Raw genomic sequence first — 23971 nt, 5'->3', positions numbered from 1 at the left:
TTTATGTGTCGGTCCTTCTTCAAGACATGATTTATGTTCGCATCCCTAGACAAGCCTGCATCTTGGAGCATAATGCAAGTTCTCTCTAAAATAATAAGACCAAAATGCAAAAAAAGCATACCGAGGCCTGTGGAGTGGGCCGCAGCAACCCGACCCGACCCAAGCGAGTCAGCAGAGTCAACAACCCACCACCACCATCCCGACCGGCGGAGAAGAAGGCCGGAGCCGAGCGATTCCTAGAAGCTCACCTGAGGTTGGGTTGGGTTGGGGAGGGCTCGCTTAGGTCTCAGCCCAGGGATAGATGGCCGCCGCGCCGGTCCTGGCGCTGCTGCTCCTGTCGGCGCTGGCGGAGGCCGCCGCCGGCGGTGATATCGTCCACCACGACGACGAGGCACCCAAGATCCCCGGATGCAACAACGATTTCATCCTGGTAAGAGCCCCCTCCTCCTCCTCTACCTCTACCCAATCGAATCGAATCGAATCCAGTCCCCAAATGGAGGGGGAGGGCATGTACAGTGTACACCACCAGACCATACTGAAATAGTTATGTGGTAGCTACTCCTATCTATTTTTAGCATCACAAGAGAGCTATGACTGCCCATTTCATCTACCTAGCTGATCTTGTGTCAGGTAAAAGTGCAAAGCTGGGTCAACGGCAAAGAGGGTGACGAGTTTGTTGGTGTTGGTGCTCGCTTTGGTCCCAAAATCGTCTCCAAGGAGAAGCACGCAAACCGAACTAAGCTCACGCTCGCAGACCCTATTGACTGCTGCTCTCCTCCAAAACACAAGGTCTATCTTCTGCAACTTCCTACACTCAATATTTGCCTGTCTTCTGTACCCCCAGCGCTCAAATGCTTCCTTCTCATCCTAGGTTTCTGGAGATGTTCTTCTAGTTCAAAGGGGCAAGTGCAAATTCACAAAGAAAGCAAAGTTTGCTGAAGCTGCCGGTGCTTCTGCCATAGTAATCATAAACCATGTCCACGGTGCGTTGTTTCCCTATTCATGACTTGTGCCACTGCTTGTAGTAATCATAAACCATCTGAGGAACGTTTTATTTCACATGTTCTGTCTTGTGTTTACCCTGCAGAACTGTACAAGATGGTCTGTGAAAAGAACGAGACGGATCTTGACATACATATACCTGCAGTTCTCCTGCCAAAAGACGCAGGTTCTGCTTTACACACACTTCTTACAAGCGGTAACGCAGGTAAACTGCTAGCTCGCAGTGGTCACCAGCATTTCAATTTTCATATGGAACCTTAGGGTGTTGGCTACTTGCATTTTGGTTATTTCTTCAATCTGGAATAGCTTACTGAGTAATGATGTGATGTATCCTTGTCCTTCCTTAGTTTCTGTGCAGCTGTACTCTCCAGACCGTCCCGTAGTCGACACTGCAGAGGTATTTCTATGGCTTATGGCTGTGGGTACAGTCCTTGGTGCTTCATACTGGTCCGCATGGAGTGCTAGAGAAGCGGTTATTGAACAAGAGAAGCTCCTGAAGGTTCTGATCTCTATGACATGACACTTGCTCCATTATAGCATCGACTTAAACTGATGTACTGACGAATGCACTTATTGTTAAGGATGGCCATGAAGGCCTATTGAATGTTGAGGCTGGGGGTTCTACTGGCATGGTAGACATCAATGTGGCATCAGCGATAATGTTTGTGGTGGTTGCGTCATGCTTCTTAATAATGCTTTACAAACTGATGTCTTACTGGTTTGTGGAGCTACTAGTGGTAATATTCTGCATCGGCGGTGTAGAGGTGCAATTCTATCTCACTATCAGTTTACTTTCAGATTACATAATTACGAAATACAAATTGTAATCATATTAGCTGCTCTTACTTTCTATTTCATGGTACAAGTACCTTGAAACAACCTAGTGTGCTATTAGTTCACTGATCCTACAGTGTTTTTCAGATGATTGCTACACAAAACTGTTGCTGTAGTTAGTCCTTTGCTGTTTTTCCTTTCTTGAACTAAAGCATTTGTTTATGCAGGGTCTGCAAACATGCTTGGTGGCTCTGTTATCAAGGTACAGTGGATTTGCTTGGGGGTTTGTTTGAATCAAGCATTCTGTTCAAGAACCTCTGCAACAAACCTGAGTTTTTTTCCCTGAAATTACTAATATTGACTAAATCGTGGAACCTTTCAGATGGTTTAAACCTGCTGCAGAATCTTTTGTGAAAGTACCATTCATTGGAGCTGTTTCACATCTTACTCTGGCAGTTTCCCCATTTTGCATTGCGTTTGCTGTTCTATGGGCTGTTTTCCGCCAAGCTTCCTTTGCTTGGATTGGGCAAGATATTCTTGTGAGTGTCACTGTCTGTAGTATTCGATGCCCCCTATTGTAGTTGTGACATCAAATGATTCCAAACTCTGTACTTATCAGGGTATCGCACTGATAGTTACGGTCATCCAAATTGTCAGAGTACCCAACCTCAAGGTAATCACATTGCTCTTGATTTTGACTTCCGCTTTGTGTTGACTTTAGCCAAGGGTTTTCTTCATAACTGTGGTGGTACCTGTTTTATTTACCTTGTGGCTGTGATCAGGTGGGTTCGGTTCTTCTCAGCTGTGCCTTCCTGTATGACATCTTCTGGGTGTTTGTCTCCAAGAGGTGGTTTCATGAGAGTGTGATGATTGTGGTAAGTATTGTGAAAGGGCATTCTAATATTTGGTGGTGATAGTTTCTTGATTTTGTGGTTGTACATACTGGTTTCTTCTGATAGGTTGCACGCGGTGATAAGACTGACGAGGATGGTGTGCCCATGTTGCTAAAAATTCCACGAATGTTTGATCCATGGGGTGGATACAGCATCATTGGCTTTGGTGATATCCTTCTTCCTGGGCTGCTAGTTGCTTTCGCACTAAGGTAAGTCTGGTGTGCAAAACGTCTGTAATTTCTTCTATGTGAATTAGAGCGATGAGTTTCCTTTGAAAATTGTTTGTTGTTCAGATACGATTTTGTTGCGAAGAAGAGCCTTCAGTCTGGTTATTTTTTGTGGTCAATGGTGGCCTATGGTTCTGGTAAGTTTGAGTCCATGCAGCGGGCCGAAGATTGAACCATGATTTCTTCAGTGGAGACTAACTGGCTATTTCTCCGTTGGCCACGTGATCAGGACTTCTAATCACATATGTTGCGCTGAACCTGATGGATGGGCATGGGCAACCTGCGCTTCTGTACATCGTGCCCTTCACACTCGGTAATGAAGATAGCTTGGGACTCTGCAGTGGATGCATATATAATATGTGGAGATTGTGAATGTCCGAATAGGGACGATTGCATTGCATGATGCGATTGTGTGTGTTTTGTTGGTGCAGGAACACTGATCGCGCTTGGGTGGAAGAGAGGGGAACTGCGGAACCTGTGGGTGAAGGGAGAGCCAGACAGAGTGTGCACGCATATGCATCTGCCGCTGCTGCCGGCAAGCCCAAACTAATTATGCATATTCCGAGTAAGTTGGTTCCTGCTAATTATGGTAACTACTGTAGTGACTAAATATATGCATGGTGGAGAAAGTTGTATTAATTTGATGGAGACACTTTACTGATGTATGTATATGTATGTATCGTTGCTTATGCCCAAATTGTAGGCCGTTTTAGCTTTTCTAAATATATAGCTTTTGCTATACACCATGTCTAGATACATAGAAAAACTATGTATAAAATGATTTACAATTTGACATGCAGGGAGTAGCAGTTTGGCTCATCATGCATGTCTGTTTGTTTTACATATATAAGTAATATGATGCTCCATGCATCATCTAGCAGGCAGTATTGAGAGAGACTGATTGGTTGATGCCTGGATGGCTTGGCTGTTGCAAGTACTTACTGCCTGCTTGTAACAAGACAAACAAAAAAAAAAGGTAGCATCAATTGAAGTGGTGCGTGCGCTTTGTTGCCAATGCCGGGGATGTCACCTCTTGCTCCGTTGACGGCGCCGGCAGCAGGTTGAGGTCCAGCTCCAGGCTGACGTTGTTGCCTCCTGCGCTCGTCTCCTCGGCGGTGACCACGCTCTCAGGCGCGGCCCCCGCCGTGAGCGGCCGGTGGCGCCTCATGTGCCCGCCAAGCGCCTGCCCGGATGCGAACGTGGCACCGCACGCCGAGCACTCGTGCGCCGCCGCCGGCCTCCCAGCCACCGCCGCTGTGCGCAGGCTAAGCGTCGTGGTGACAGCAGCAGCGGCGGCGGCCTCCGCCTCCGGCCGCCGCGGTTTCTTGATCTTGTCATTGTTGTGGCTGGTGCGGTGGCCGCCGAGGGCCTGGAAGGAGGGGAAGCACTTGTTACACGTCTTGCACTCGTATGACGACGGCGGCCGCTGGGTCGTCGTCGGCCTGGGGGGTGCCGGCACCGGCACTGGCATTGCTGGCTCCATTACGGTGGCGGCTGGACCCTGGGCGAGGAGGATGAGGCATTTGGCCATGTCCGCCGCCTCGTCTTCCTCCTCTTGCTGCGTGGTGGTGCTGCCGCTGTGGGATGAGGATGACGAAGCGGGCGACGGCAACGAGGAGCACTGGCGACGTCGCTTGGCGCGCTGCTTGTGTGCTCCGGCGATGTAGGCCGGCGGCGTGGCCATGAGCGGGTCTCTAGCTCTCCGCCTCCTCGCGCATCTCTGTGGCAAAGGTAGGAGAGAGGGCAGGGAGAGGCAAAATGGACATGGATGCTCCGATATAGCGCGCATACTCCATATAGCACTGTGATGAATAGGATAGGACGATGCTGGACGTACGTCAATTTCTTCCTCTCCTTAGATAGCAAAAAAACAAGCCAATTATCAACAACCACAGAGAATGCATGCGCCGTGGCTCAGGACTTCAATTTTACTGCAAGAAAATAATCTAAGACAAACATACATCATGAGTTGTTTGGTGAATGTTTTTTCAACAAATCGCACCCATGTAGTACTTGGCTTGTTATTAACATGGCATCGAAATCAAAGGAGGTTTTCGAAAATTATTTGGAGTGTGAGACACCAGCGTTGAACAGACCTGAATGTTGCAAATTTTGATAATAATGAAATCACCACAACGTCTCCTATCAATGTTGCAAATCGCGTTACAACAGTGTCATATAGATGTACACATCACTTAGTACTGGAAAGAATATCGCAGTTAAATATGTATGAACAGCCATACGTTAACTATATATAGATATTCGAATTTAGGTGGATAGATTCCACCACATGACCATAGGGATAACACTACACCCGCGTTTATGATCACCTTGGCTTCGACATTAGGCCATTCTCAGCAGGGGTTTCATTCTCATTAAATAGAGTGCACGTCAGCGTTTTCTATGATGTGGTAATGAATTAGCGAAGAGATAGGTGTCTTGTGTCTTGCATGTAACTTTGGAAACAACAACTAATGAAACTTTGCATTGTGTGGAGCTATTTCAACCATGAATTAGTTATCATCTTGCTTATATGGAATTTTTGGAAACACAAATATGAAATGCAATGGCCTTATGGAACCAGATCCCTCCGACAGATGCTGCGTATGTATATACAGTTTGACATGTATGTTGGTGTGTCGTTGACCGGCTAATACGTCTTAGTTAATTAATCTTATACATTCAAGAATATAATAACAATGCAAGGTCAAGCTGCAGGGATATGGATTTGAATTGATTACCAAATGCAAGTACTTTTGTTTGGGTCAAAGGTTTGAGAATTAGATCGATTTAATAATTTGCGTGCATGTGGTATTAATTTAACACAACTCCATTAATTAATTAGAGTATACCAGTTATTCCAGCACTAGCTAGCTAGGATAATAGTATAAGATGATGGGGGTGGATATATATGCATGGGATATTCGATTAAATTTTGAGAATTGAAACATGCTGCACACGTACAGCTTGCTATCTGGATTCGATGCATGCATTGGCCTGGTCCTAATTACTTGTTGAAATTGAAACTAACTTCAAAGGGGAGTCATGGCGAGCACTACATATGCATTGCATATACGATGAAGGCACAGGGCAGCACGGCTTGATTGCCATTGCCACATTTTGGTGTCGACGACCATGTTCTTCCGCACCACTACTACTCCTGCCGGCGGCGAGACGGCGGACGTGAGCAGGAGCACGAGGACATGGAGCAGCAGCAGCACTGGCAGGGTGTCGTCGTCGTCGTCCTTGTCGTCGGGCATGATCAGCAGCGGCGCCTACGAACAGCAGGAGGGTGACGACAGCAATGAGGAAGCCGGCCTGGTAGTGGGCGTGGCGGTGGGGAAGGAGGTGAAGGAGTGCAAGGCCAACCTCAAGTGGGTGCTCAGCAACCTCGACGCCGTCATCACTACCGGCGGCGACAAGATGAAGGGGAACGCGACGGTGGTGCTGCTGCACGTCCATCGCCCGGCAAAGACCATCCCATTCAGTACGTTCGTAGTTCATTATGTATATATGTATACATATAAACATGTATATACTGTATGCGCGCAGTGGGCGCCAGCTTCCCCGCGGAGAAGCTGCACGAGTCCGAGGTGTCGGCGTTCAGGCAGGCGGAGACGCAGGCCATGACCCGGGCCATGGCCAAGTACCGTGCCATCTGCGCCAAGGTGAAGGTGGCCGCCGTGTGCAAGGTGGAGACGGTGTCCGGCGACGGCGACGTGGCGCAGGGGATACTGCGGCTGGTGGTGCAGAACGGCATCAGGCGGCTGGTGGTGGGAGCGGCGGCGGACAAGCGGTACAGCAGCAAGATGAGGGCGCCGAGCTCGAGGACGGCGGTGAGCGTGCAGCAGCAGGCTCACCCGCAGTGCGCCATCTGGTTCCTCTGCAAAGGCAACCTCGTCTGCACCAGGCCACCAGCTGTTGTTGTTGATGCTGCTGAGAGCCATGGCCAGCAAGCAGCAGGTGCCCAGCATCCATCAGCATCAGGTGGGCATCGTCTCTGCTGGGACGACAACCACCACCACCTCCAGCAGCAGCAGCAGGAGGAGGACATCCAGAGCATCTTTGCCGAGGCCCAGGTGCTGAGACGTGAACGGGAGAGGAGGGACGAGCAGGTGGCCGCGCTGGAGGCCCAGCTGGTGAGCTCCAAGCGCGTGATCCAGGACCTGCAGGAGAAGCTGTCCGAGGCGCACTGCCTTGTGTTCACGCTGGAACGCGAGCAGGAGGAGCTGCGCCGCCAGCGAGACGCCGCCCTCCGAGAAGCCGCCGCGCTCCGCGACAGACTGCTGGAGGAGTTGGTGGAGCTGTCGTACGAGGAGCTGATGGAAGCGACGCAGAACCTGGACGAGTCGCTCAGGCTGGGCCAGGGCGGCTACGGCACCGTCTACAGGGCCGTCCTCCAGAGCCAGAGCCATGGGGTGGCGGTGGCCATCAAGGTGCTCAACAACCAGCACGCCTTGCAGCAGCAGCAGGTGGAGGCGCTGCGCAAGCTGCGGCACCCCAACGTGGTGCCGCTCCTGGGCGCGTGCTCCGCTCCGCAGGCGCCGGCGCTCGTCTACGAGTACCTCCCCGCCGGCAGCCTTGACGACCGCCTCATCGCTGATCCTGATAAGAAGCCGCTGCTGTGGCCGGAGCGCACGCGCATCGCCGCCGAGGTGCGCTCCGCGCTCATCTTCCTCCACGACAACGGCGTGGTCCACGGCCACCTCAAGCCGCCCAACGTCCTGCTCACCACCAGCAGCAGCAGCAGCAAGCTCGCCGACTCCGGCCTGTGCCGCCTGCTGGAGCCCGACGTGCTGATGCACTGCACGCTCTCCGCCAACACGGTGGCGTACGTGGACCCGGAGTTCCTCGCCTCCGGCGAGCTGCGCCCCACCTCCGACGCCTACGCCTTTGGCGTCCTCCTCCTCCGCCTGCTCACCGGCCGCCCGCCCATGGGGCTCGCAAGGCACGTGCGGGCCGCGCTCACCGAGGGCAGGGTCGCCGACATCCTCGACGCCTCAGCGGGGGACTGGCCCTACACGCCGGAGCAGGCGGAGCAGCTGGCCCATCTCGCACTCAGCTGCTGCGAGATGGCAAGCCACAACCGGCCGGACCTCGCCGGCGAGATGGTGGCCCACACACTGCAGTCGTTTGCCACCATATAATATGAGCACGCATCCAGATAATCCATTTTCCTACTTGTACGTTTACATCATTGTGCAACAATTACATACAGTAAGGAACAAGAATGTTACCTAGTCAACAGCAAGGCATCATTGCATGAATGAATGAATGAATGAATGCTATTATTTTATTTCTGGCAGGCTACAAATTAGACGGAAAACAACTACTCATGGATTGGTTGCTTCTAACTAAAAGAATCAACCTACATTGTCGGGCTAAACCGCTAAAGACCTACGTCGGACAAACACAATTGGCACTTCATAACAATCCGACAAAACTACTGCGTCTTCGAGCTGTTCGATGTGGAACCCTTTTGCCCTCCCTCCACGACCCATCAGTTTCACCATGGCAACGCAGAATCTTTATCAAGTCGACCCTAATCTGGGATTTCCCTCGTTTCTCACACTTGTTAGCATCCACCGCTCTGCCTGGTGCATCGCAAGATGCAGGGGGAGTGTGCGGAGGAGCTCCACCTCCGGTGCTCGATCTGCCAAGGAAGCGAAAAGGAGTCATTCTAGAGGCCACAAGACTAAATATACAGTACAAAATTTAACTGCCTAGTGCATCAAACTAACTGAATTGCAACAGCACCTTAAATGGCCCTGTGATAGCATGGCACATTAATGGAACATTTCTTTGTACCATATATTCATGCACATAATCATAAACGCTTTATAGTTTTGCACATTGTAAATTGTAATTCCACTGCTAGCATTATAGTACGAGAAAATAAAAATCACGATTCCCAACATCACAGCGCCATGCTATCCCAATGTATCAACCCATAACTTCAACAATCAATCCTTACATGATCAAACAAAGAGTAGAATGAAATGGTTACAGGTAATGCCCATACCTGTCCTCATCATGGTCTGAGCGTGGAAGCGATATAGACTCTTCACCATTATTTGGACGGCAAGCAGGACAGAAGAAGGTTTCCGGAGGAGGGCCAATCAAATTGATGCAATCAAAATGGTACCACTCATCACACTCATCGCATGCTATCATGGCCCTGTTATCATAGGGCTTACGACAAATGCAATAGAGAACACTGCGATCTCTCAGTAACTGCAATGAAATGGTGTTAATGAGAAGATAACCCATCAATATGCCGAAGAAACTATGATATCTAGCACTAGGCATATGCACCTTTAGTTCCTTCTCAAAATGTACAGAGAGGTTTTCCCCTTCAACTATAAGTCCATACACAAGATCTAGTGCAAGCTCACCAGAATCACATGCAACCTGTATCAAGAAAATGGTATGAATATTTTCATTCCCATCCTAATAAACAAATGGTAGAAGGGACTGAAACCTCACCTTTTCTGCTTTGGCCAGCCACTGCAGACTGGTTTCCTTTATTTTGCTAATCTCCAACTTGAAGAAATCCTGACCAAATATTTCTAAATGTGAACCCTGAAAATATTAGTGCAGTAAGAAACATGTCAGGCAGAATTGATTCAAATAGATTTACAGTACAGAAATTTTTGCTGCGCTGATGATCGTCTCAGGTGAATGTTTCATTGCACCAGATCAGCTACAGGACCAATCTTAAAAAGTCGTGCATATATGGAACACATCCTTTTTTTTCTTTAACAGGTTTAACGTTTTAGGGTTTAGGGTTCATTCCACGTGGAACGCAACTGTAAACTGCATACTTTAATACTTTTATTTCCTCTGCATCTCAGTTGCCCACACCGGTATCACTCTGATTGGAAAAGTTCTACCCGTTACTGAACAACCGAGATGACCTTACAAGACAACTTTAGTTTTTTTTTACACAAAATAAAAACAGTGTTACCTCTTTATCAAGGTGCAGTACTTCTTCGATCAATGCCTTTTTGCCACTACACAAGAGTTTGTGAATTTGTTTCTTCCACAAATATCTGCTCAACACAGACTCAATTTTGCAACTGACATGGTGATCATACAAGCCAGAAGCTGATGTCGCCTATCAAACACAGTAGCCAAAAATATAGTCATTCATAGTAAACAGCAATTGCATATTCATTAGTTATTTTAACACAGACAAAAATTCGCAAGACCATTGGCTTTTCAAAAAGAGGGAAAACTGCTAATTATCACCTTCAGAGCAACTAGAAGAGATTTGCATATGACAGTAAGATCTTCTCCATGATAAGAGCCTGAATCATCCAAAATTTGCATCAAATAGGCATTCAAGTTACGAGCCTTCTGGACAATTTCTTCTAGCAAATTAATTTCCTCTATCCTGTAAAAGTAACTTTTAGCCAACCAGAATAAGAAAGCTGAATCATAATTAAATATTCAGTTTCAAAAAAAATTACCCCGTGCAGAAACCCGTTGCGGAAGAGAGGAGTTCATTAAGTGCAGTAAGTGCAGGACAGTTCCCTTTAGACATCTGAAACACTTACACATGTTTCAGACTATAAATGCAGTCATCGCCTTAATGGAAATTAAAAGAACTAATAGCTACCTTTACATGTATTTGGTTCTCTAATAGATCCTCACTTTGCAAAAGTGAGCAAAATGGACAAATGCATTCGCTTGTCATTTGTGTAGACACAGACAGGTTTTCCACGCAGGAGTCATGGTACCTGTACAAACAATCATTCTGTCATCACTCACCGAAAGAGGCAAAACAAAATTGTACAAAACGAAATCATGTAGCACTAAAGATATCAGCTTTGAGAAAAGCTATTCGGCAGTCTTGACTTAATGCTAGAAACGTCCATCTTTTAGCACTATATTTTTCCATTTTAACATAATGACTTGGGCAGAAAAGATCAGCAAGAGCTTCCTACCAATTCTCTCTTTTTACACATATATAACAGTAGGGTTTTCCCCTCAAAAACAAAACAATGGAACATCAACCCTAGCACCTGGACTTTACCATTCTTGACAAGTCACACATCTAGAGGCCAGACTATCTCCCATGTCACATAAACATATGGCACATAATCCTTTCTTCACACAATCCTCGGCAAGTAACGAGCAAACACCATCTAATGATTGTCTTATCTGAAAGGAGAAAATAAATTGGTCAAAGTATTCTTCAAGGAAAAAACTGAGAGCAAACCCTGAAATAGAAACCAACCTTCACAAGTGCAGAGAGCAAAGAACTATTATTGCCATCTAGAAATAGAGTGCGGTGGCACTGATTGAGCCACTCTTCAACCTTTTTAACCTCAACAATAACTTTATCCATCTCAGGGCAATCAAATGCAACAGACTGACCATTGTCCTAAAAAGACACAGTTACAAGAAAAATATAAGGATTAACACTTAAGTGACTTCAAAGGGCCAAAACTCACTGTGCGGATGATATATTACAAATATAAATTTTGGCAGCAAATAAGCAAGGACATATGAAGACCAAAAAAAAAACAGCTATGCAGCAAAAACATATTAGGCTTCAAAAGAATGTTGCAAAGTATTTAAACCCACAAAAAAGAAATTCAGCATCTAGACACACAAAACAATAATAAATTAATAACGTACTCTCAGATTTAGCAGCCCTGCCCAAGACTGGCCATCAGGTAGCATGAAGTAGGTATTACATTGCTCTGTCCATAAACTGAAAGGAGGGAAGATTTATTACATGAGAAAGCACAGATGACATACCAAATACCAAGTGTGATAGGCTAGGAAGAATGCAATGGTTCTAAAGATTTCTGGAAAGATGTAATTCAACACAAATACAGAAGCAAGGGCTCAAAATTCCATATTTCCTCCAAAAATTCTGAGATGTTTAGCATACACATTTTGGATAAAGATAGCTTACGTGTGCTTGTTAACAGCATCCTCAAGCTTGGAAGTTATTATAAGATAAGGAACATCAATCTCCTGAGATAGGCAAAAAAGGTGGCGCAGTTAAAATAAAATACAACAGAACAAGTGCATGGCAAATGGAGGAAAGGCAGATCACTTCAAAACACTTACCTTGAATTCTGCTAAAATATTTTCAACATCTTTCAATTTGGATTTGACAGATGTTTCACGATCAGGAAGCAAGATAAGTGCTTTTCTTAGACAAGACAATCCCCTCATCAACAACGTAACCAAAGAACAATCTGATAAGGAGGCAGGAAGGTGGACTACTGCTTCAATTAATCTATCAACATCCTGAAAGATCAAAATTAGCTGTTTGCACAAGAGGACAATAAGTTTTATGCTTTGCAGATTTGGCAACACAATTGTGACTATTGAAGACGCACATGTCAAAGCAAGAAAACATGTGAAGATTACAAAGCTCAAGACAGTGAACCAAAATTTAAATTTATGGTTGAATTCAAATAATTGTACAATTGTACTCAGTACTATGGCACTACAGTAAGGATGGGACAGCTACCATCCATGAAACTCGAACGTATAAAAGGTCCAACATTGAACAACAAATTACCTGCAACAAGGGAATCATGCAGCATAGAGACAGTGAATCCAATATCCATCTTAGTACCAATAAAGAATCTTTCAGTTCATCAAGAACCCTGAACTCAAAACCAAGAGATGACCCACTTTCAATTTCTGTGTTCAGTTTATCTTGCAGCTCCTCTAAATTTCTTTTAAGTGGGTCAACTGTAGAGCCAATATGATTCAAATGAAGTAAGGTTCTCAAATTGCTTAGTAGACTTAGTGAGTTGCCTTCCCATTTTTCAACAATATTGAGAACAGAATTAAGTGCTGATGTATCAAGAATGACTTTCAAATTTCCAGCCTGATTGATTAAATCCTGTGATAGAATGAAGAACAAAGGTTAAGTAAGTATCCTACTACTACAAACAATTATGCAATACTACTGAGCCTTATTCTGTGAACCTTGATATCCTCAACTTGAAGAAAGCCTCCAAGTGCAAGTTTATTGCACTTAGGTCTCAGATAGGCCTGACATTTATCTATCCACAACTTAGCAATGTCAATCTCTGCTTTCATGCGCGGTTCAGACGGAAGTATAATTCTTATGTCATCTGAACGCCTGAAATTGGAAGATTTAGAGGGTAACATTCAATTCAAGAGCAAAAGAACATACCAATTCAGTTCATGACTACTATTACCGCATATGATCTTCATACTCAGAGAGAGAGGCTGATTGCTCAAGAATTAGTCTAGCCTTCTCTTCCCAAGCGGTGGCCTCTTTGAGCATCCGAGACAGATCAACAAATGGTTGCTCCTCTTCAATAGTTAGTCTGGCAGGAAAAGAAACTTAAGAGCGAGGCAGAGCTAGATAATCATTCTAAAGAATACTTACAAGCTGACAATCAAGTAAACTTACATGGAAGCTTCTTTCAAAACATCTTCAACCACATCCATAGACATTACTGTTGCAAGTGCCTATTACAAGCATGGACGTTATGATCAATTCATCATCTGCCTAGGCATAGAAAGAATATATTCACCCTAAAAATTGGTGCAGAAACTACCAAACACAAATGTTTAAACTCTGATCCCTAAAAACACAGTGTTCAAACTCTCAATTACTAGCCATATAAAGCATACCTCAGATGCTTGCTTCCTACATAAGGACCTCTTTAGTTCTTTCTCAACAATCGGCAATTCATCAACTGCGTTAGAAAAATAACTCTTTTGAAATGACTTACAATAATCAAACATTTCAAATACAACAGTATCCATGAAAACAGAAGTATTTACACAGCATGCCTTTTACTCCTAGAAATTCTGCGTCCTTCAGAATGCCAGTCAATTCCTCGGCAACATTGTGATAGTCACTCCTTGTATGAAGTTTTCCAAGTATGTTCTTAGCATGATTCACCCAAGAGCAACCATCCAAGTAATGTTGCTTAAGACGGTTGAGCTCTGGAATGCTAAAACTGGCACCATCTGCAGAAAGGAGGAAACCCTCCAGCTCCTAGATTGTTCACAATAGAGGAATAGCACATCTACATTAATTCAAAGTAAATATAACAGAAGAAAGAAAAGGGAGGAGGGATAGCCACCTCTAGACCAGGGAAGTCTTGGAGGTATAACTGACAACGCATTTGCCATGATTCAGCATCTTTCCACAGCTTTGAAATAATATCAATCTCTGGGAGTAGAACTCGAAGCTGTATTATCTATCAAGGTTTTAGGATACTATCAGATATACCAGTTCAGGATACAAGTTTATGCAGAAACATATGAATGTCAGAATGAACTTCAAAAAAACTAGTTGACAGCAAAAGGTTCCTGAACAAGACAAACCTCTAATTTTAGTTTATTGAGGACATCTATGTCAATAGTGCCCAGCTTATTCTGTTCAAGGCAATCATTTGCTTTCTTCAACCAGGACTACAGTAGAAATAAGATGCAAACATTCCAAGAGTTAATACACTTGCTATTTTTAAAAAAAAATGAATGTGGGCTCTAATGGAGAATATCCAACTAACATATAAACATATGTAAAAATGTAAGATGATCTATTTTTACACCACATACCTTTGCAGAAGATATCTCCCGAAACAAAGTCAATGATTGTGTTAGCTTAACTGGGAATTCTGAAACCCTAGAGTATAATGTTTCCAATTTGTCAACCTAAGATAACATGGCAAGAAGAAACATTGTAAAAAGAGATTCCATGAAAGAGTTGGAAGAAGAATATCAGGATGCAAAAAGAACTTATTTTGTCGACTACAGAGAAGTGTCTTGCTTACCGTTAAGCGAGATGATAGCGCACTGTTTACTTCATCAATCAGCATTTTTCCTTTCTCTGCATACGCCTGCAGTAGGTGAAATTGAAACATCGGTAACCTAAAAGCCTAGTAAGGATTACAAGACTACCCAGTTACCTGCAATGTTGTAAGACTAGGCTCACAGCACGGGATACATCTCATAGCAACTAGTTCATCTATTTCCACATAATTTACTTTTTCAGAGCAGCTATCTTTCAGAAAGTCCTCAATCTTGGAGAGACATTTTCTAACACCCAAGGCCCAGTTCTTCGCCTCTGTTAGTCTTAGTGTCATGTTCCGGACCTAGGAAGCACACAGTACTACAGTTAATACAAGTCATTTAATACTTGAGGACATGTAGCCAAGTCACAGCATGCTTGGAAAAAAAACATACAGAATCCATGTCATGGTCGCCCCAAAGAAATTGCTCAGCTTCTTCTAAGGCAGTGGCATAAGACTTATCCAGGAATGGCATCTGGAGTATATGTTCTGATTTTGAAACCCAATCTTCTGCAAGCTGTGCATATGATATATAGCGATCTTTGACCTGGAAAAAGGCAGATAAAGCACACCTTTGAGAATATAAGAAAACCACAACAACAAGAACCGACATAAGGACAAGATTGATCAAACCTTTTTAGATGGAACACAAACGTCATTGAGCAAGTGCGGATTCTGCTTAACATCGTCCCCTGGAAGGCTAGCCAAAGAGACGTCACAAACTAAATCACCCAACTCTGCAAGGGTGTGCCGATAAAGTAAGCAATGCTTCTCTGGACTGCATTCACAAAGATGCTTCCAGTGCTGGGAAAGAAACAAATTCAATGATTATTAAAATACTTGACTTAAAAATAGCTCATTGAAAGTTGTTACAGTGAAAATAAGAAATACTGGGTTGAGCAGTACAAAAGAAAAATGAAAAATTCACATCTCGCACTGTCAGCAAAAAAAAAAAAGAATGAGCACATAAGTATGGCAGACTTTGTTGGAAACAATACTGTGTGTGTCCAGCTAGTGTCTAGGTTCATTGCTATTAGTGCTAGCTAATTTCGGCTTGTAGTTAAGGAGAATAATGGGCAGATCATATGAGGCATTGATTGCATTAATTAGGAGGATATCATTGGCAGGTGCATAGCCCTGTATCAGCTATATATAAATGAAACAACGATGAAAACTAGTGTGGCCGCATTCACCAAAAGAAACTGTGCTATTTTGTGCTTGTGTGCGTCCACCAGAGAGAAAAGCTAGTGTGTTTGTGATAAGCATTCACGAGAGAGGGAATGATTTCCGACAGAGTAAAAAAACTGAATAAGCAAAACAATGGAATGAGAAAGACACACCTCAAGGCAAACGTAAGAAGACAATCGGCAGTTACAGGAGACTGCTGAAAGATACAGATACTGCCGACAAATGATGCATGTAGGGTCCTGCATAATGAAAAGTTTCACACTGATCAAAAGAGACAAATGAAGCTATCAGGATAGGATGAAAAAATTACTATATACCTCTTCACTTCCAATAAAGTTTGGGTTACTCCTTGGCAACATTGGACTAGATTTGATGATCCCATTAATCCATAGCTCCTCTCGACGTCTTCTCTCGTTTATAAAAAGCCTTTCTATTTCTCCCTTCAAGTGGGGAAGCGACTCAGCGTCCACACCATTCTGTCCAACATAAATAACATGGATTTAGGGTTAAGAAGCTAGCATTACACAGCTTACAGTTAATATAATAAGAACAATGTGCCGCAAAATAAATATACCAATGCAAAACCTAACCATTCATTAAAAAATGTGGTTCAAACAGAGGGTTTTACAATCCGGCATACATTTTATCCGTTACAACACAGGATATGGATGTTAACATCATGGTTCCAGGGAACACAAACATCGCCAATAAAACTAAAAGTTCTTCACGTTTTGACATGAAAAAATGAATGTAGAGAGTTTGGTTTATCCTGACGTGAAACAATAAGTATTGCATGGATACTAAAGATTTCAGTGGCTAGTACTTATCCTCAACAAGCGAAACATCAAATTCTGTAGCCTAGGCGGCAAAGAAGCTAAGAATGCTCATACCCTGAAGCTGTTTTGCTACATATGACAGCTGCACAAGATGGTAGTGCATTTTTGAACAATACAATCAAAAGACACTTTACATGCTATCCCAAATTTCAAATTCTGAAATGTGAAGGACATCGCACAAGGACAGAAGGACAATCACGCTGAATTAATACAAGAACCAACTAAGCAATACTTAATACTCTCTCCAATTAAAATATATGTCATTTCAGACATCGACATGGGTATAATTTTTTTTTATTTTGGCCCTTTTTGTGAAAGTTTTTTACATTTGGACCCCTGGCAGAAAGATTCCCAGAAATGGACCCTCGGCACGGCGCCATGGGTCTTGGCACCATATGTGAACGGCACGGCGCCGTGCACCGCCACGTCAACCCCAACGTGGTGGTTGGTGTAAACTCACGGCGCCAAATGGCACGGCGCAGTGATGTTAATGCACGGCGCTAACCTATGTGGCGTCGTGCTAAAATATACCGGCACCATGTGGTGTGGTGCCGTGGCACAAATGCTTACCACCTCCTTGTATCCTTGGTCCACCACCTCGTTGGAACATGGGTCTAGTTTGATTTTGTTAGCATGAAACCATCATTATGATTGGCTATCTTATTATTTTATGCTGTTGAAGGCTTTAGTTGAAATATTATTGGTTGTTGCATATAAGTTTAATTTGCATGGATAGCCTAGTAATATGTTGTAAAAGCATTGCAGTAAAATAAAATCCGGCTTTCATTATATTGAAACACATCCCAAAAAGGCTATTTTGGTAAGTTATTGTTGCATGACACTACCAGTACGCTACGATATGCAACATGCCAACACCAAACACCTTTTACCTACACAATCTATTACATTTTGCAGTGGCACGTATGGCACATTTGTGTAGTAAACACGTGCCATTGCTAAACCTAACATGCCTTAGGTTAACATAAATAGCCGGGTGCAGCACCAAAGATGTGGTGCCTAGTAGTACTGGCTTTGGGAGTACTGCGGCGGTCCAGATTGGGAGTAGCCACCACCACCAGAGGAAGGTGGAGAGGGAGGTCTATTCTTAGAAGGGGGCGACGGGCAGCGCGCTGGAAGGAACGGGTGGGGTAAGGATGGTCCAGGGCACGGCGCCACGATACTTAGCACCGTGTGTGAACGTGCTGGCACCGTGGCAATTGGCGCCGTGCATTTTCCACCTAGGCCACGCTGGAATTGACGTGGTGCAACACAGTGCCAAAGGTAACAGCGCCGTGCCGGTCACATATAGTGTCGTGGCCCATGGCGCCATGCTGAGGGTCCATTTCTAGGATTCTTTCCACCAGGGGTCCAAATGTAAAAAACTTACCAAAAAAGGGCTAAAATGAAAAAAATTATACTTGACATGGTCTACAAGGTGAAACTTTGGCCAGCAATTGCTATGAAAATATAAAGTTATTGAATATTTTGAAAGTACTTTTCATGTTGAATATATTAACATTTATCTTGTGCCGTTAAAGTGTTAATATATGTAATTTCTTATATATTGATGGTCAAGTTTTTTTAGAAAAAAACGACCAGCAGGAATCCTGAAACGACATGTGTTTTGAATCGGAGGGGGTACGAATTCTGACCTTTGCAACCACATACAAAAGCTCTTCATGTGACAAAACAGGTGCTTTACGGTATAAGCGATATAGATCAGCCCCAATTCCACCATGAGGTAACCAATCAGCAGGAGCAAAATTTACAGCTTCAGCGCAATTCAAACCTGAATTTTGAATGATACATTTAAAAATTTGGTACAGGATATTTGGGGGGAAATGATGTCCTGAATTACCTAAATTGAAGCCACCATGGAATGACCTGGGAAAAGTAATGACGAAATTGCCAGGTTCCTAAAGAAAGCCAACAAAAAAGATGAGTGAAATACACCAGGGGTCCTTAAACTTCATGTCAGGAAACAAAGCTTCCACTAACCTGCATTACACTATAAACTGGAACACCATTTGCTCGTAAAATAGATGGATTCAGCATTGTGACAAGGTGAAAAAGAAGGTCAGGCTGTGCATCAAATAGATCAGGTAAGGCCTGGCGCATAACCTGCAGGAGTATAAAATGTAAAGTTACACATAATATAGAACTAGCCATTCTTGCAGCCAACCATGGGCAGCATTTTTGTTAATTGTTTCTTCAAAATATAAAACAAAGGGTAAGTAGGTAACATTGTGTATGCTTTTTTTCCCTAATATCGATGTATATAAGCATAAGCATAATACAACAAGAAGATACAGAACAAATAAGCAAACTTACTATAACCAGTAATGTTTTCTAAAAAACGAACTCTAGAACAACAATGAACATACTAGTAGAAATTAACTCCAGTTCCCCAGCTCTTAAGACACAAAATTTGAAAGATGGAGCTGTACAAGAACAAAATGCAATTTATTCCTAAGTGTGTGAAGACTGATACAGAGATATTGATATTGTCAACAACAATATAATATACCTGCTCAAAGGTGTTTGCTTCTGCTCCAGGTACCCCATACCAACATTTTGGCTCACCCCTGAAGCATAAGAAGAATAATCACATTCTGACCCAAGATGAACTTACTACATGCTCTGTTAACATACAACTTCTTGTATAAGATCAAAACATTTCATCCATTCATAAATATATGACGTTTTGGACTCTTTTCTTGTTCAAGAATATATGATGTTCTGCGTTTTCAAGGATATTGTCTAGTGCCAATAGTACTATACTCACAACCATGATTGAATACTCTTACACAGACTCTCAAAACGCGCACGCATGCCTCTATATTGCCATCTGGGTGCCTTTTGTCAAGAATGTGCGTGTTAAAGCATGTGCTCTCTACACGACTGTGGGTCAAGTAACTCTGCAATTCTTGTGGAACAGGAAATGTTTTCATCATCGCCTGTCAGATGTTTAGCTAATATGAAGTGAACCCTAAAGCTAGCGTCACAAAATGCTAGAGGCTTTTAGATAAACCCGACAGCAATCATGTTTCTCTTTTTACTGTTTGATTTCCTGTCATCGCATTACTGTAGCTGGTTGGGTGCTCGGGCTTATTATCACAAATTATCAATGCAGGTGCCCCTGTCTATGTGTCACAACTTTTCTGCAGCAACATCCTTCACAGTACATGATCATGGTGGATCCACTTCTTTTCAAGGTAACTGTGAGTCTAAGCGAGGTGGACTGGGGGCGCATTTTCTCATTGATGTCTAATAAAACATAAATACCGAAAATGGACACCATGATATATAGAAGATTAGCATTCACACGACGTGCTAAATGTCTTGATGTAGCTAGATGATCCCAAATAGACCATGATCAATCAATGAAATGGGGGCATTTCTTAAAACAAGCTCTCTAAAATTTTCAGAACTCAAGAAACCAACCCATGAACCAGAAAAAAAATAATAAGTAGTGAAAATTGCATATCTAAAGTGGAACTGCAAGCACTAAAAACACAGGGCACATAAGTGTTCATAAATGGTACATGCAGGTTTCTGCAATCTGTTCCAAACTCTTTCCAACAACGGAATGAGCCCTTAGTGTTAAACAGATTCGCAAATTTACCTATATAAATTTCAGCCATTGGCACTTGCTTACCCGTAATGACAGACAAACAAGTTTACATGTTTCCCAAAATTAGCCATAGGATAACAATTCAGCAAGAAGACTTAGATAGCTAGACTAGATGGGGCAACACTCAATGGTACCAGTGCTTACAATTTGCAACAAGCTAGTTCAGGGGATTATATGCGTACCAATGTAAATAGTTTATTGAATAGAAACAATGGTCCTCAACATGCCAACAAAATGATGAAAATAGCATCCCTATGTAGAGCCACGGGACCATTACACCAGCAATTTTATCCCTGACTGTCCTAAGAACTGAGCCAGGCAGATTTGGGAAATTGTTCAGATTCCAGGGGCTCGAACAATACTTCCGCCACGTCTCTTGGTCCACAGATGATGGCACTAGATCACTGAGACGAGGAAACCCACTCCCATAAATTGAAGTGTCCAAGTCACTCCCATACATAACCTCTAGTTCCCCTGCCTTCCCCTCCACAATCTCCCAAAACTGCTTCTCAACTTGAACACGGGTGGGACTCCTCTGCCCAAACCATCTCTTTCTCACTCTCTCCTCAAACCGCCGGAAAGTCTCAAGCAAGCAGGACTTCCTCCTGTGGACAAATCCGAAACAATCTCTATCGGAGTTCAGGCAGTCTGAGCAATACCAGTTTCCTGGAGGCACTCGCTCAAGCGGTGGTGACAAACAATACAAATGCCAACCTTTATCACAACGATCGCATAGGAGCATGACATCCCCGTGTAACCCGCTACTACACTGCTCACAGACCTGATCCACTGCCTCATTAAACACAGTAGCCCCAGCATCAGACTTCCTCCTTTTCTGCTTCCGAACACCAGCAGGCGCCTCATTAGCCACAGTAACCGCAGCATCAGGCTTCCTCCTCTTCCGCTTCCGAGCACCAGCAGATGCCGCACTATTTCTGTCCGATTTCTTACTGAAGGCATTTCTCCTTTTCCAGCTCCTAACACCTGAAACCTCTTCAGCCATCTCCCCAGTATCAGAAACTTCATCCTGTGAACCAGAAACCGAGGGTTGCTCGTCAGATTCCACACCTGGCTGCTTCCCCTTATTCCCATCCTGTGACAGCGATCTGTTGGTGAACTTCTCGTAGTCATAGAGATGCTCGTAATATAGCTGCGCAAGCACATGCTTGGCGCACTCGGAGACGTGCATCGGTGCCTTGTCGTCAACGAGGCGGACCACGTCGCCCCAGCGCTTCCCCTCGCAGGCACCGTCGTAGCCGCCGAAGCGCTTGACAGCATGGAACAGCCGGCAGAGGTCGACCGGGCGACCATCCGAGAGGGCGGGCGACTTGGGAAGACCCTTCCTCCGGCCCCGGCGATGCGCCGAGGAAGCCCTGAGGAAGCGGCGGTAGTCGAGGAGGAAGGTGTCGGGGTCAGCGGGGGCGGGGCGGGCGAGGAGGCGGTGGATGGGCTGCCTCTTGGTGGGGAAGGAGAGGGAGGCGAAGTCGAGGGCGTGAGGCGGGGACCATGAGGACGGCGGGACGATGCGGCAGATGCCGTAGGGCTCCGCAAGGGGGCGGATGCGGGCGACGTAGGCGAGGGGGTCGGCGAACTCCTCCTCCGTGGGGTGGAAGACGGGCGCCTCAGGGACGGAGGTGCTGCCCTTGCCCATGGCCGGTTAGGGTTAGAGAGCGCTGACCGAGAAGTGAGGAAGAAGAAGAAGATAGATAGCGTTGGGACCCCTTTTCTTTGTTTCTTTCTCCCTTTCGACCCTTTCTTTTTTTTTCCTTTTCTTTTTTGGATATAGTGATTCGTCTTTTTTTTAGAAAATGCAAGGCGTGTTTCGGATTGCTCCACTCCAGAAAAAATAACTTCTCCACTCCACCAACTCCACATTTTTTAGCTCCACTTCACCAACTTCAGAAAAATAAGGAGATAATAAACCCCTCTAAAAATTAAATAGTCTTCCTTGTCCTTGTTGTGGTTGTTATTTGTTTTTATTTTTGGCCATTTTGAAAATGAAATTATCTCATTCAACAACCAGTTTTAGTTATACATTTAAAATTCAAATATTAATCTTAAAAATAATATATTTCAATCGCACTCGTCATGATCATTTTTTGTTCGTTCCATATCATTCTTCCAGGACGTTCGTCCTCGCCGGTCGTGACCGCTTCCATGCCTACTTCTCTTTCCTCGAGTGGATGCACTCCGCCTTGCGCCGTTGCACTATAGTCCAACGCAGCCGGTGAACGCGAGCTAGAGGTGTTTGGCGAGATGGTTCGGGAGCGGAGCTGAAAAAATTAGGACCCAACGGTTCGTATGATCTCCGGGACGTAGCCCAGCTCTTTCAATTGGACCTCGAGCGTCATCAGATCATCATCCAACGACCCACCTTTATCTTCTACCTCCTGCCAGCTTCATGTGCTTCTTTGCCGCCCTCTCGTGCCCCCACCCTTCCGCCGTGGGCGGGCTAGGATCTCACTAGAGCTCCACGCTAGTGAGACCCTAGTCCGCCCATGGCGGCCGCCTTTCTATCCTACTCCCCTATTATTACCAAAATCAGGGATGATGAGTTCGACGCAAACACACCACATGGACACTAACGTGAATGGATACGGCTGCGAAGATATCGATACATACTCATAGTACAACTGGGAGGAATGGGATTCGAACCCGGGTCCTCACGCCACGTTACTCGGGACCTTCACGATCTATGCTCCTGCGTCTGGCTTCTCTCTCTTTTTTTCTCCAACAAGTACGGCCACAATGATTTTGTTTAATTGTATTGTATACTCACTCAATTCCAAATTATACCTCCAAATTATACGTAGTTTTAGTTTTTCTATGAACTCGATTCCTTCCAAATTGTATGTTATTTTGATTTTTCTAGGTTTATAGATATTGTTATGTACATAGATATACATTATCCAAGTGCATAGATAAAAGGTAAAATAACCTGCAATTTGAAATGGAGGGAGTAGTATATATTTTTTATTTACCAATACATCGCACAAGTAGTGTCGGAAGTTTGGATCTGGAACCTGGGCTACAGATATAAAGCGTGATCTCAACTGCAAATCGAAGACATTTGGGCACTGACTTCACATTGTGCGAGATGATCCCTCCTTGCAGGTCACGCGGGGTAAGAACCGCTCCAAGCAATCTTCAATGTCATGAGTCAAAGCACGCATCTCTTGACCATAAGCTCTGGCCACAGCATGCGAGGAGTACCCCCGCACTTGACAAGTTCATCGTCCATTCCAAGAGTAAGGGCGTTCAAGCATTTAATCAGTTCCTCACTTTGACGTGGTAGCCCCCTCCAGATATTGTACTTCTTCTCAATCTCATTCACTATTCTACCGATGACAGCATTAGCAAATGCTACTATCGCAGCTCGCTCCATGGCACCTGTGGAGGCATCTCTCAATTAGTAGAAAATATCGCGATATTTTGGATGCAACGAGAGAAACAGTCAAATAAGGAGAGTGGGAAGGGTTTACGGAGGAGGGTTTACCTGACTTGATTCGCCTCCACAAGTTCAATCGAACAGCACGACGCAACCTTCACGGAAGCAACTCGCCCCAGCGACCGCCACAACCGAATCTTCTTCACCGCCGCAAGACAG

The 23971-nt window shown here is 44.5% G+C and overlaps 4 protein-coding genes across 6 annotated transcripts; 2 read left to right on the top strand and 2 right to left on the bottom strand.

The window, feature by feature from the left end:
- Positions 1-159: 159 nt before the first annotated feature.
- Positions 160-3715, top strand: LOC117851957 (signal peptide peptidase-like 5). The gene is made up of 14 exons (XM_034733871.2): positions 160-430; positions 631-789; positions 872-983; positions 1088-1207; positions 1350-1501; positions 1584-1766; positions 2004-2038; positions 2159-2315; positions 2396-2449; positions 2559-2651; positions 2736-2878; positions 2963-3033; positions 3126-3209; positions 3328-3715. Exons 1-14 carry the CDS (start codon positions 302-304, stop codon positions 3444-3446), a joined length of 1611 nt encoding a protein of 536 aa, XP_034589762.1. The 5' UTR covers positions 160-301; the 3' UTR covers positions 3447-3715.
- A 163-nt stretch (positions 3716-3878) lies between these two features.
- LOC117853724 (zinc finger protein ZAT5) lies at positions 3879-4580 on the bottom strand. The gene has a single exon (XM_034736010.2). It carries the CDS (start codon positions 4578-4580, stop codon positions 3879-3881), a length of 702 nt encoding a protein of 233 aa, XP_034591901.2.
- LOC117851956 (U-box domain-containing protein 33) lies at positions 4151-8312 on the top strand. Its single transcript, XM_072293384.1, has one exon. It carries the CDS (start codon positions 6439-6441, stop codon positions 8041-8043), a length of 1605 nt encoding a protein of 534 aa, XP_072149485.1. The 5' UTR covers positions 4151-6438; the 3' UTR covers positions 8044-8312.
- LOC117851954 (lysine-specific demethylase JMJ17) lies at positions 8046-22059 on the bottom strand. 3 transcript variants are annotated; one of them, XM_034733865.2, is made up of 33 exons: positions 20547-22059; positions 19258-19315; positions 18729-18851; positions 18589-18646; positions 18383-18519; positions 16212-16370; positions 16047-16133; positions 15340-15510; positions 15101-15253; positions 14824-15009; positions 14689-14754; positions 14474-14569; positions 14240-14326; positions 13996-14112; positions 13691-13907; positions 13538-13602; positions 13314-13372; positions 13096-13227; positions 12860-13016; positions 12444-12773; positions 11984-12184; positions 11826-11887; positions 11543-11618; positions 11139-11285; positions 10935-11062; positions 10518-10638; positions 10369-10442; positions 10148-10292; positions 9864-10013; positions 9383-9478; positions 9212-9307; positions 8919-9130; positions 8046-8549 (listed from the first exon to the last, which is right to left on the bottom strand). In XM_034733865.2, the coding sequence occupies exons 1-33, from the start codon at positions 22013-22015 to the stop codon at positions 8321-8323; spliced, it is 5664 nt and encodes a 1887-aa protein (XP_034589756.1). In that variant the 5' UTR covers positions 22016-22059; the 3' UTR covers positions 8046-8320. The 3 variants fall into 3 exon arrangements, with proteins under 3 accessions (XP_034589756.1, XP_034589757.1, XP_072149478.1); XM_034733866.2 differs by having other exon boundaries at positions 13700-13907; positions 20547-22058; XM_072293377.1 differs by having other exon boundaries at positions 8919-9307; positions 11984-12166; positions 13700-13907.
- Positions 22060-23971: the final 1912 nt, after the last annotated feature.

The sequence above is a fragment of the Setaria viridis genome, chromosome 4 (genome assembly GCF_005286985.2).
Source record: "Setaria viridis chromosome 4, Setaria_viridis_v4.0, whole genome shotgun sequence".
NCBI classification, from domain to species: Eukaryota; Viridiplantae; Streptophyta; class Magnoliopsida; order Poales; family Poaceae; genus Setaria; species Setaria viridis.
This window is presented reverse-complemented; position numbering and strand designations above follow the sequence as displayed.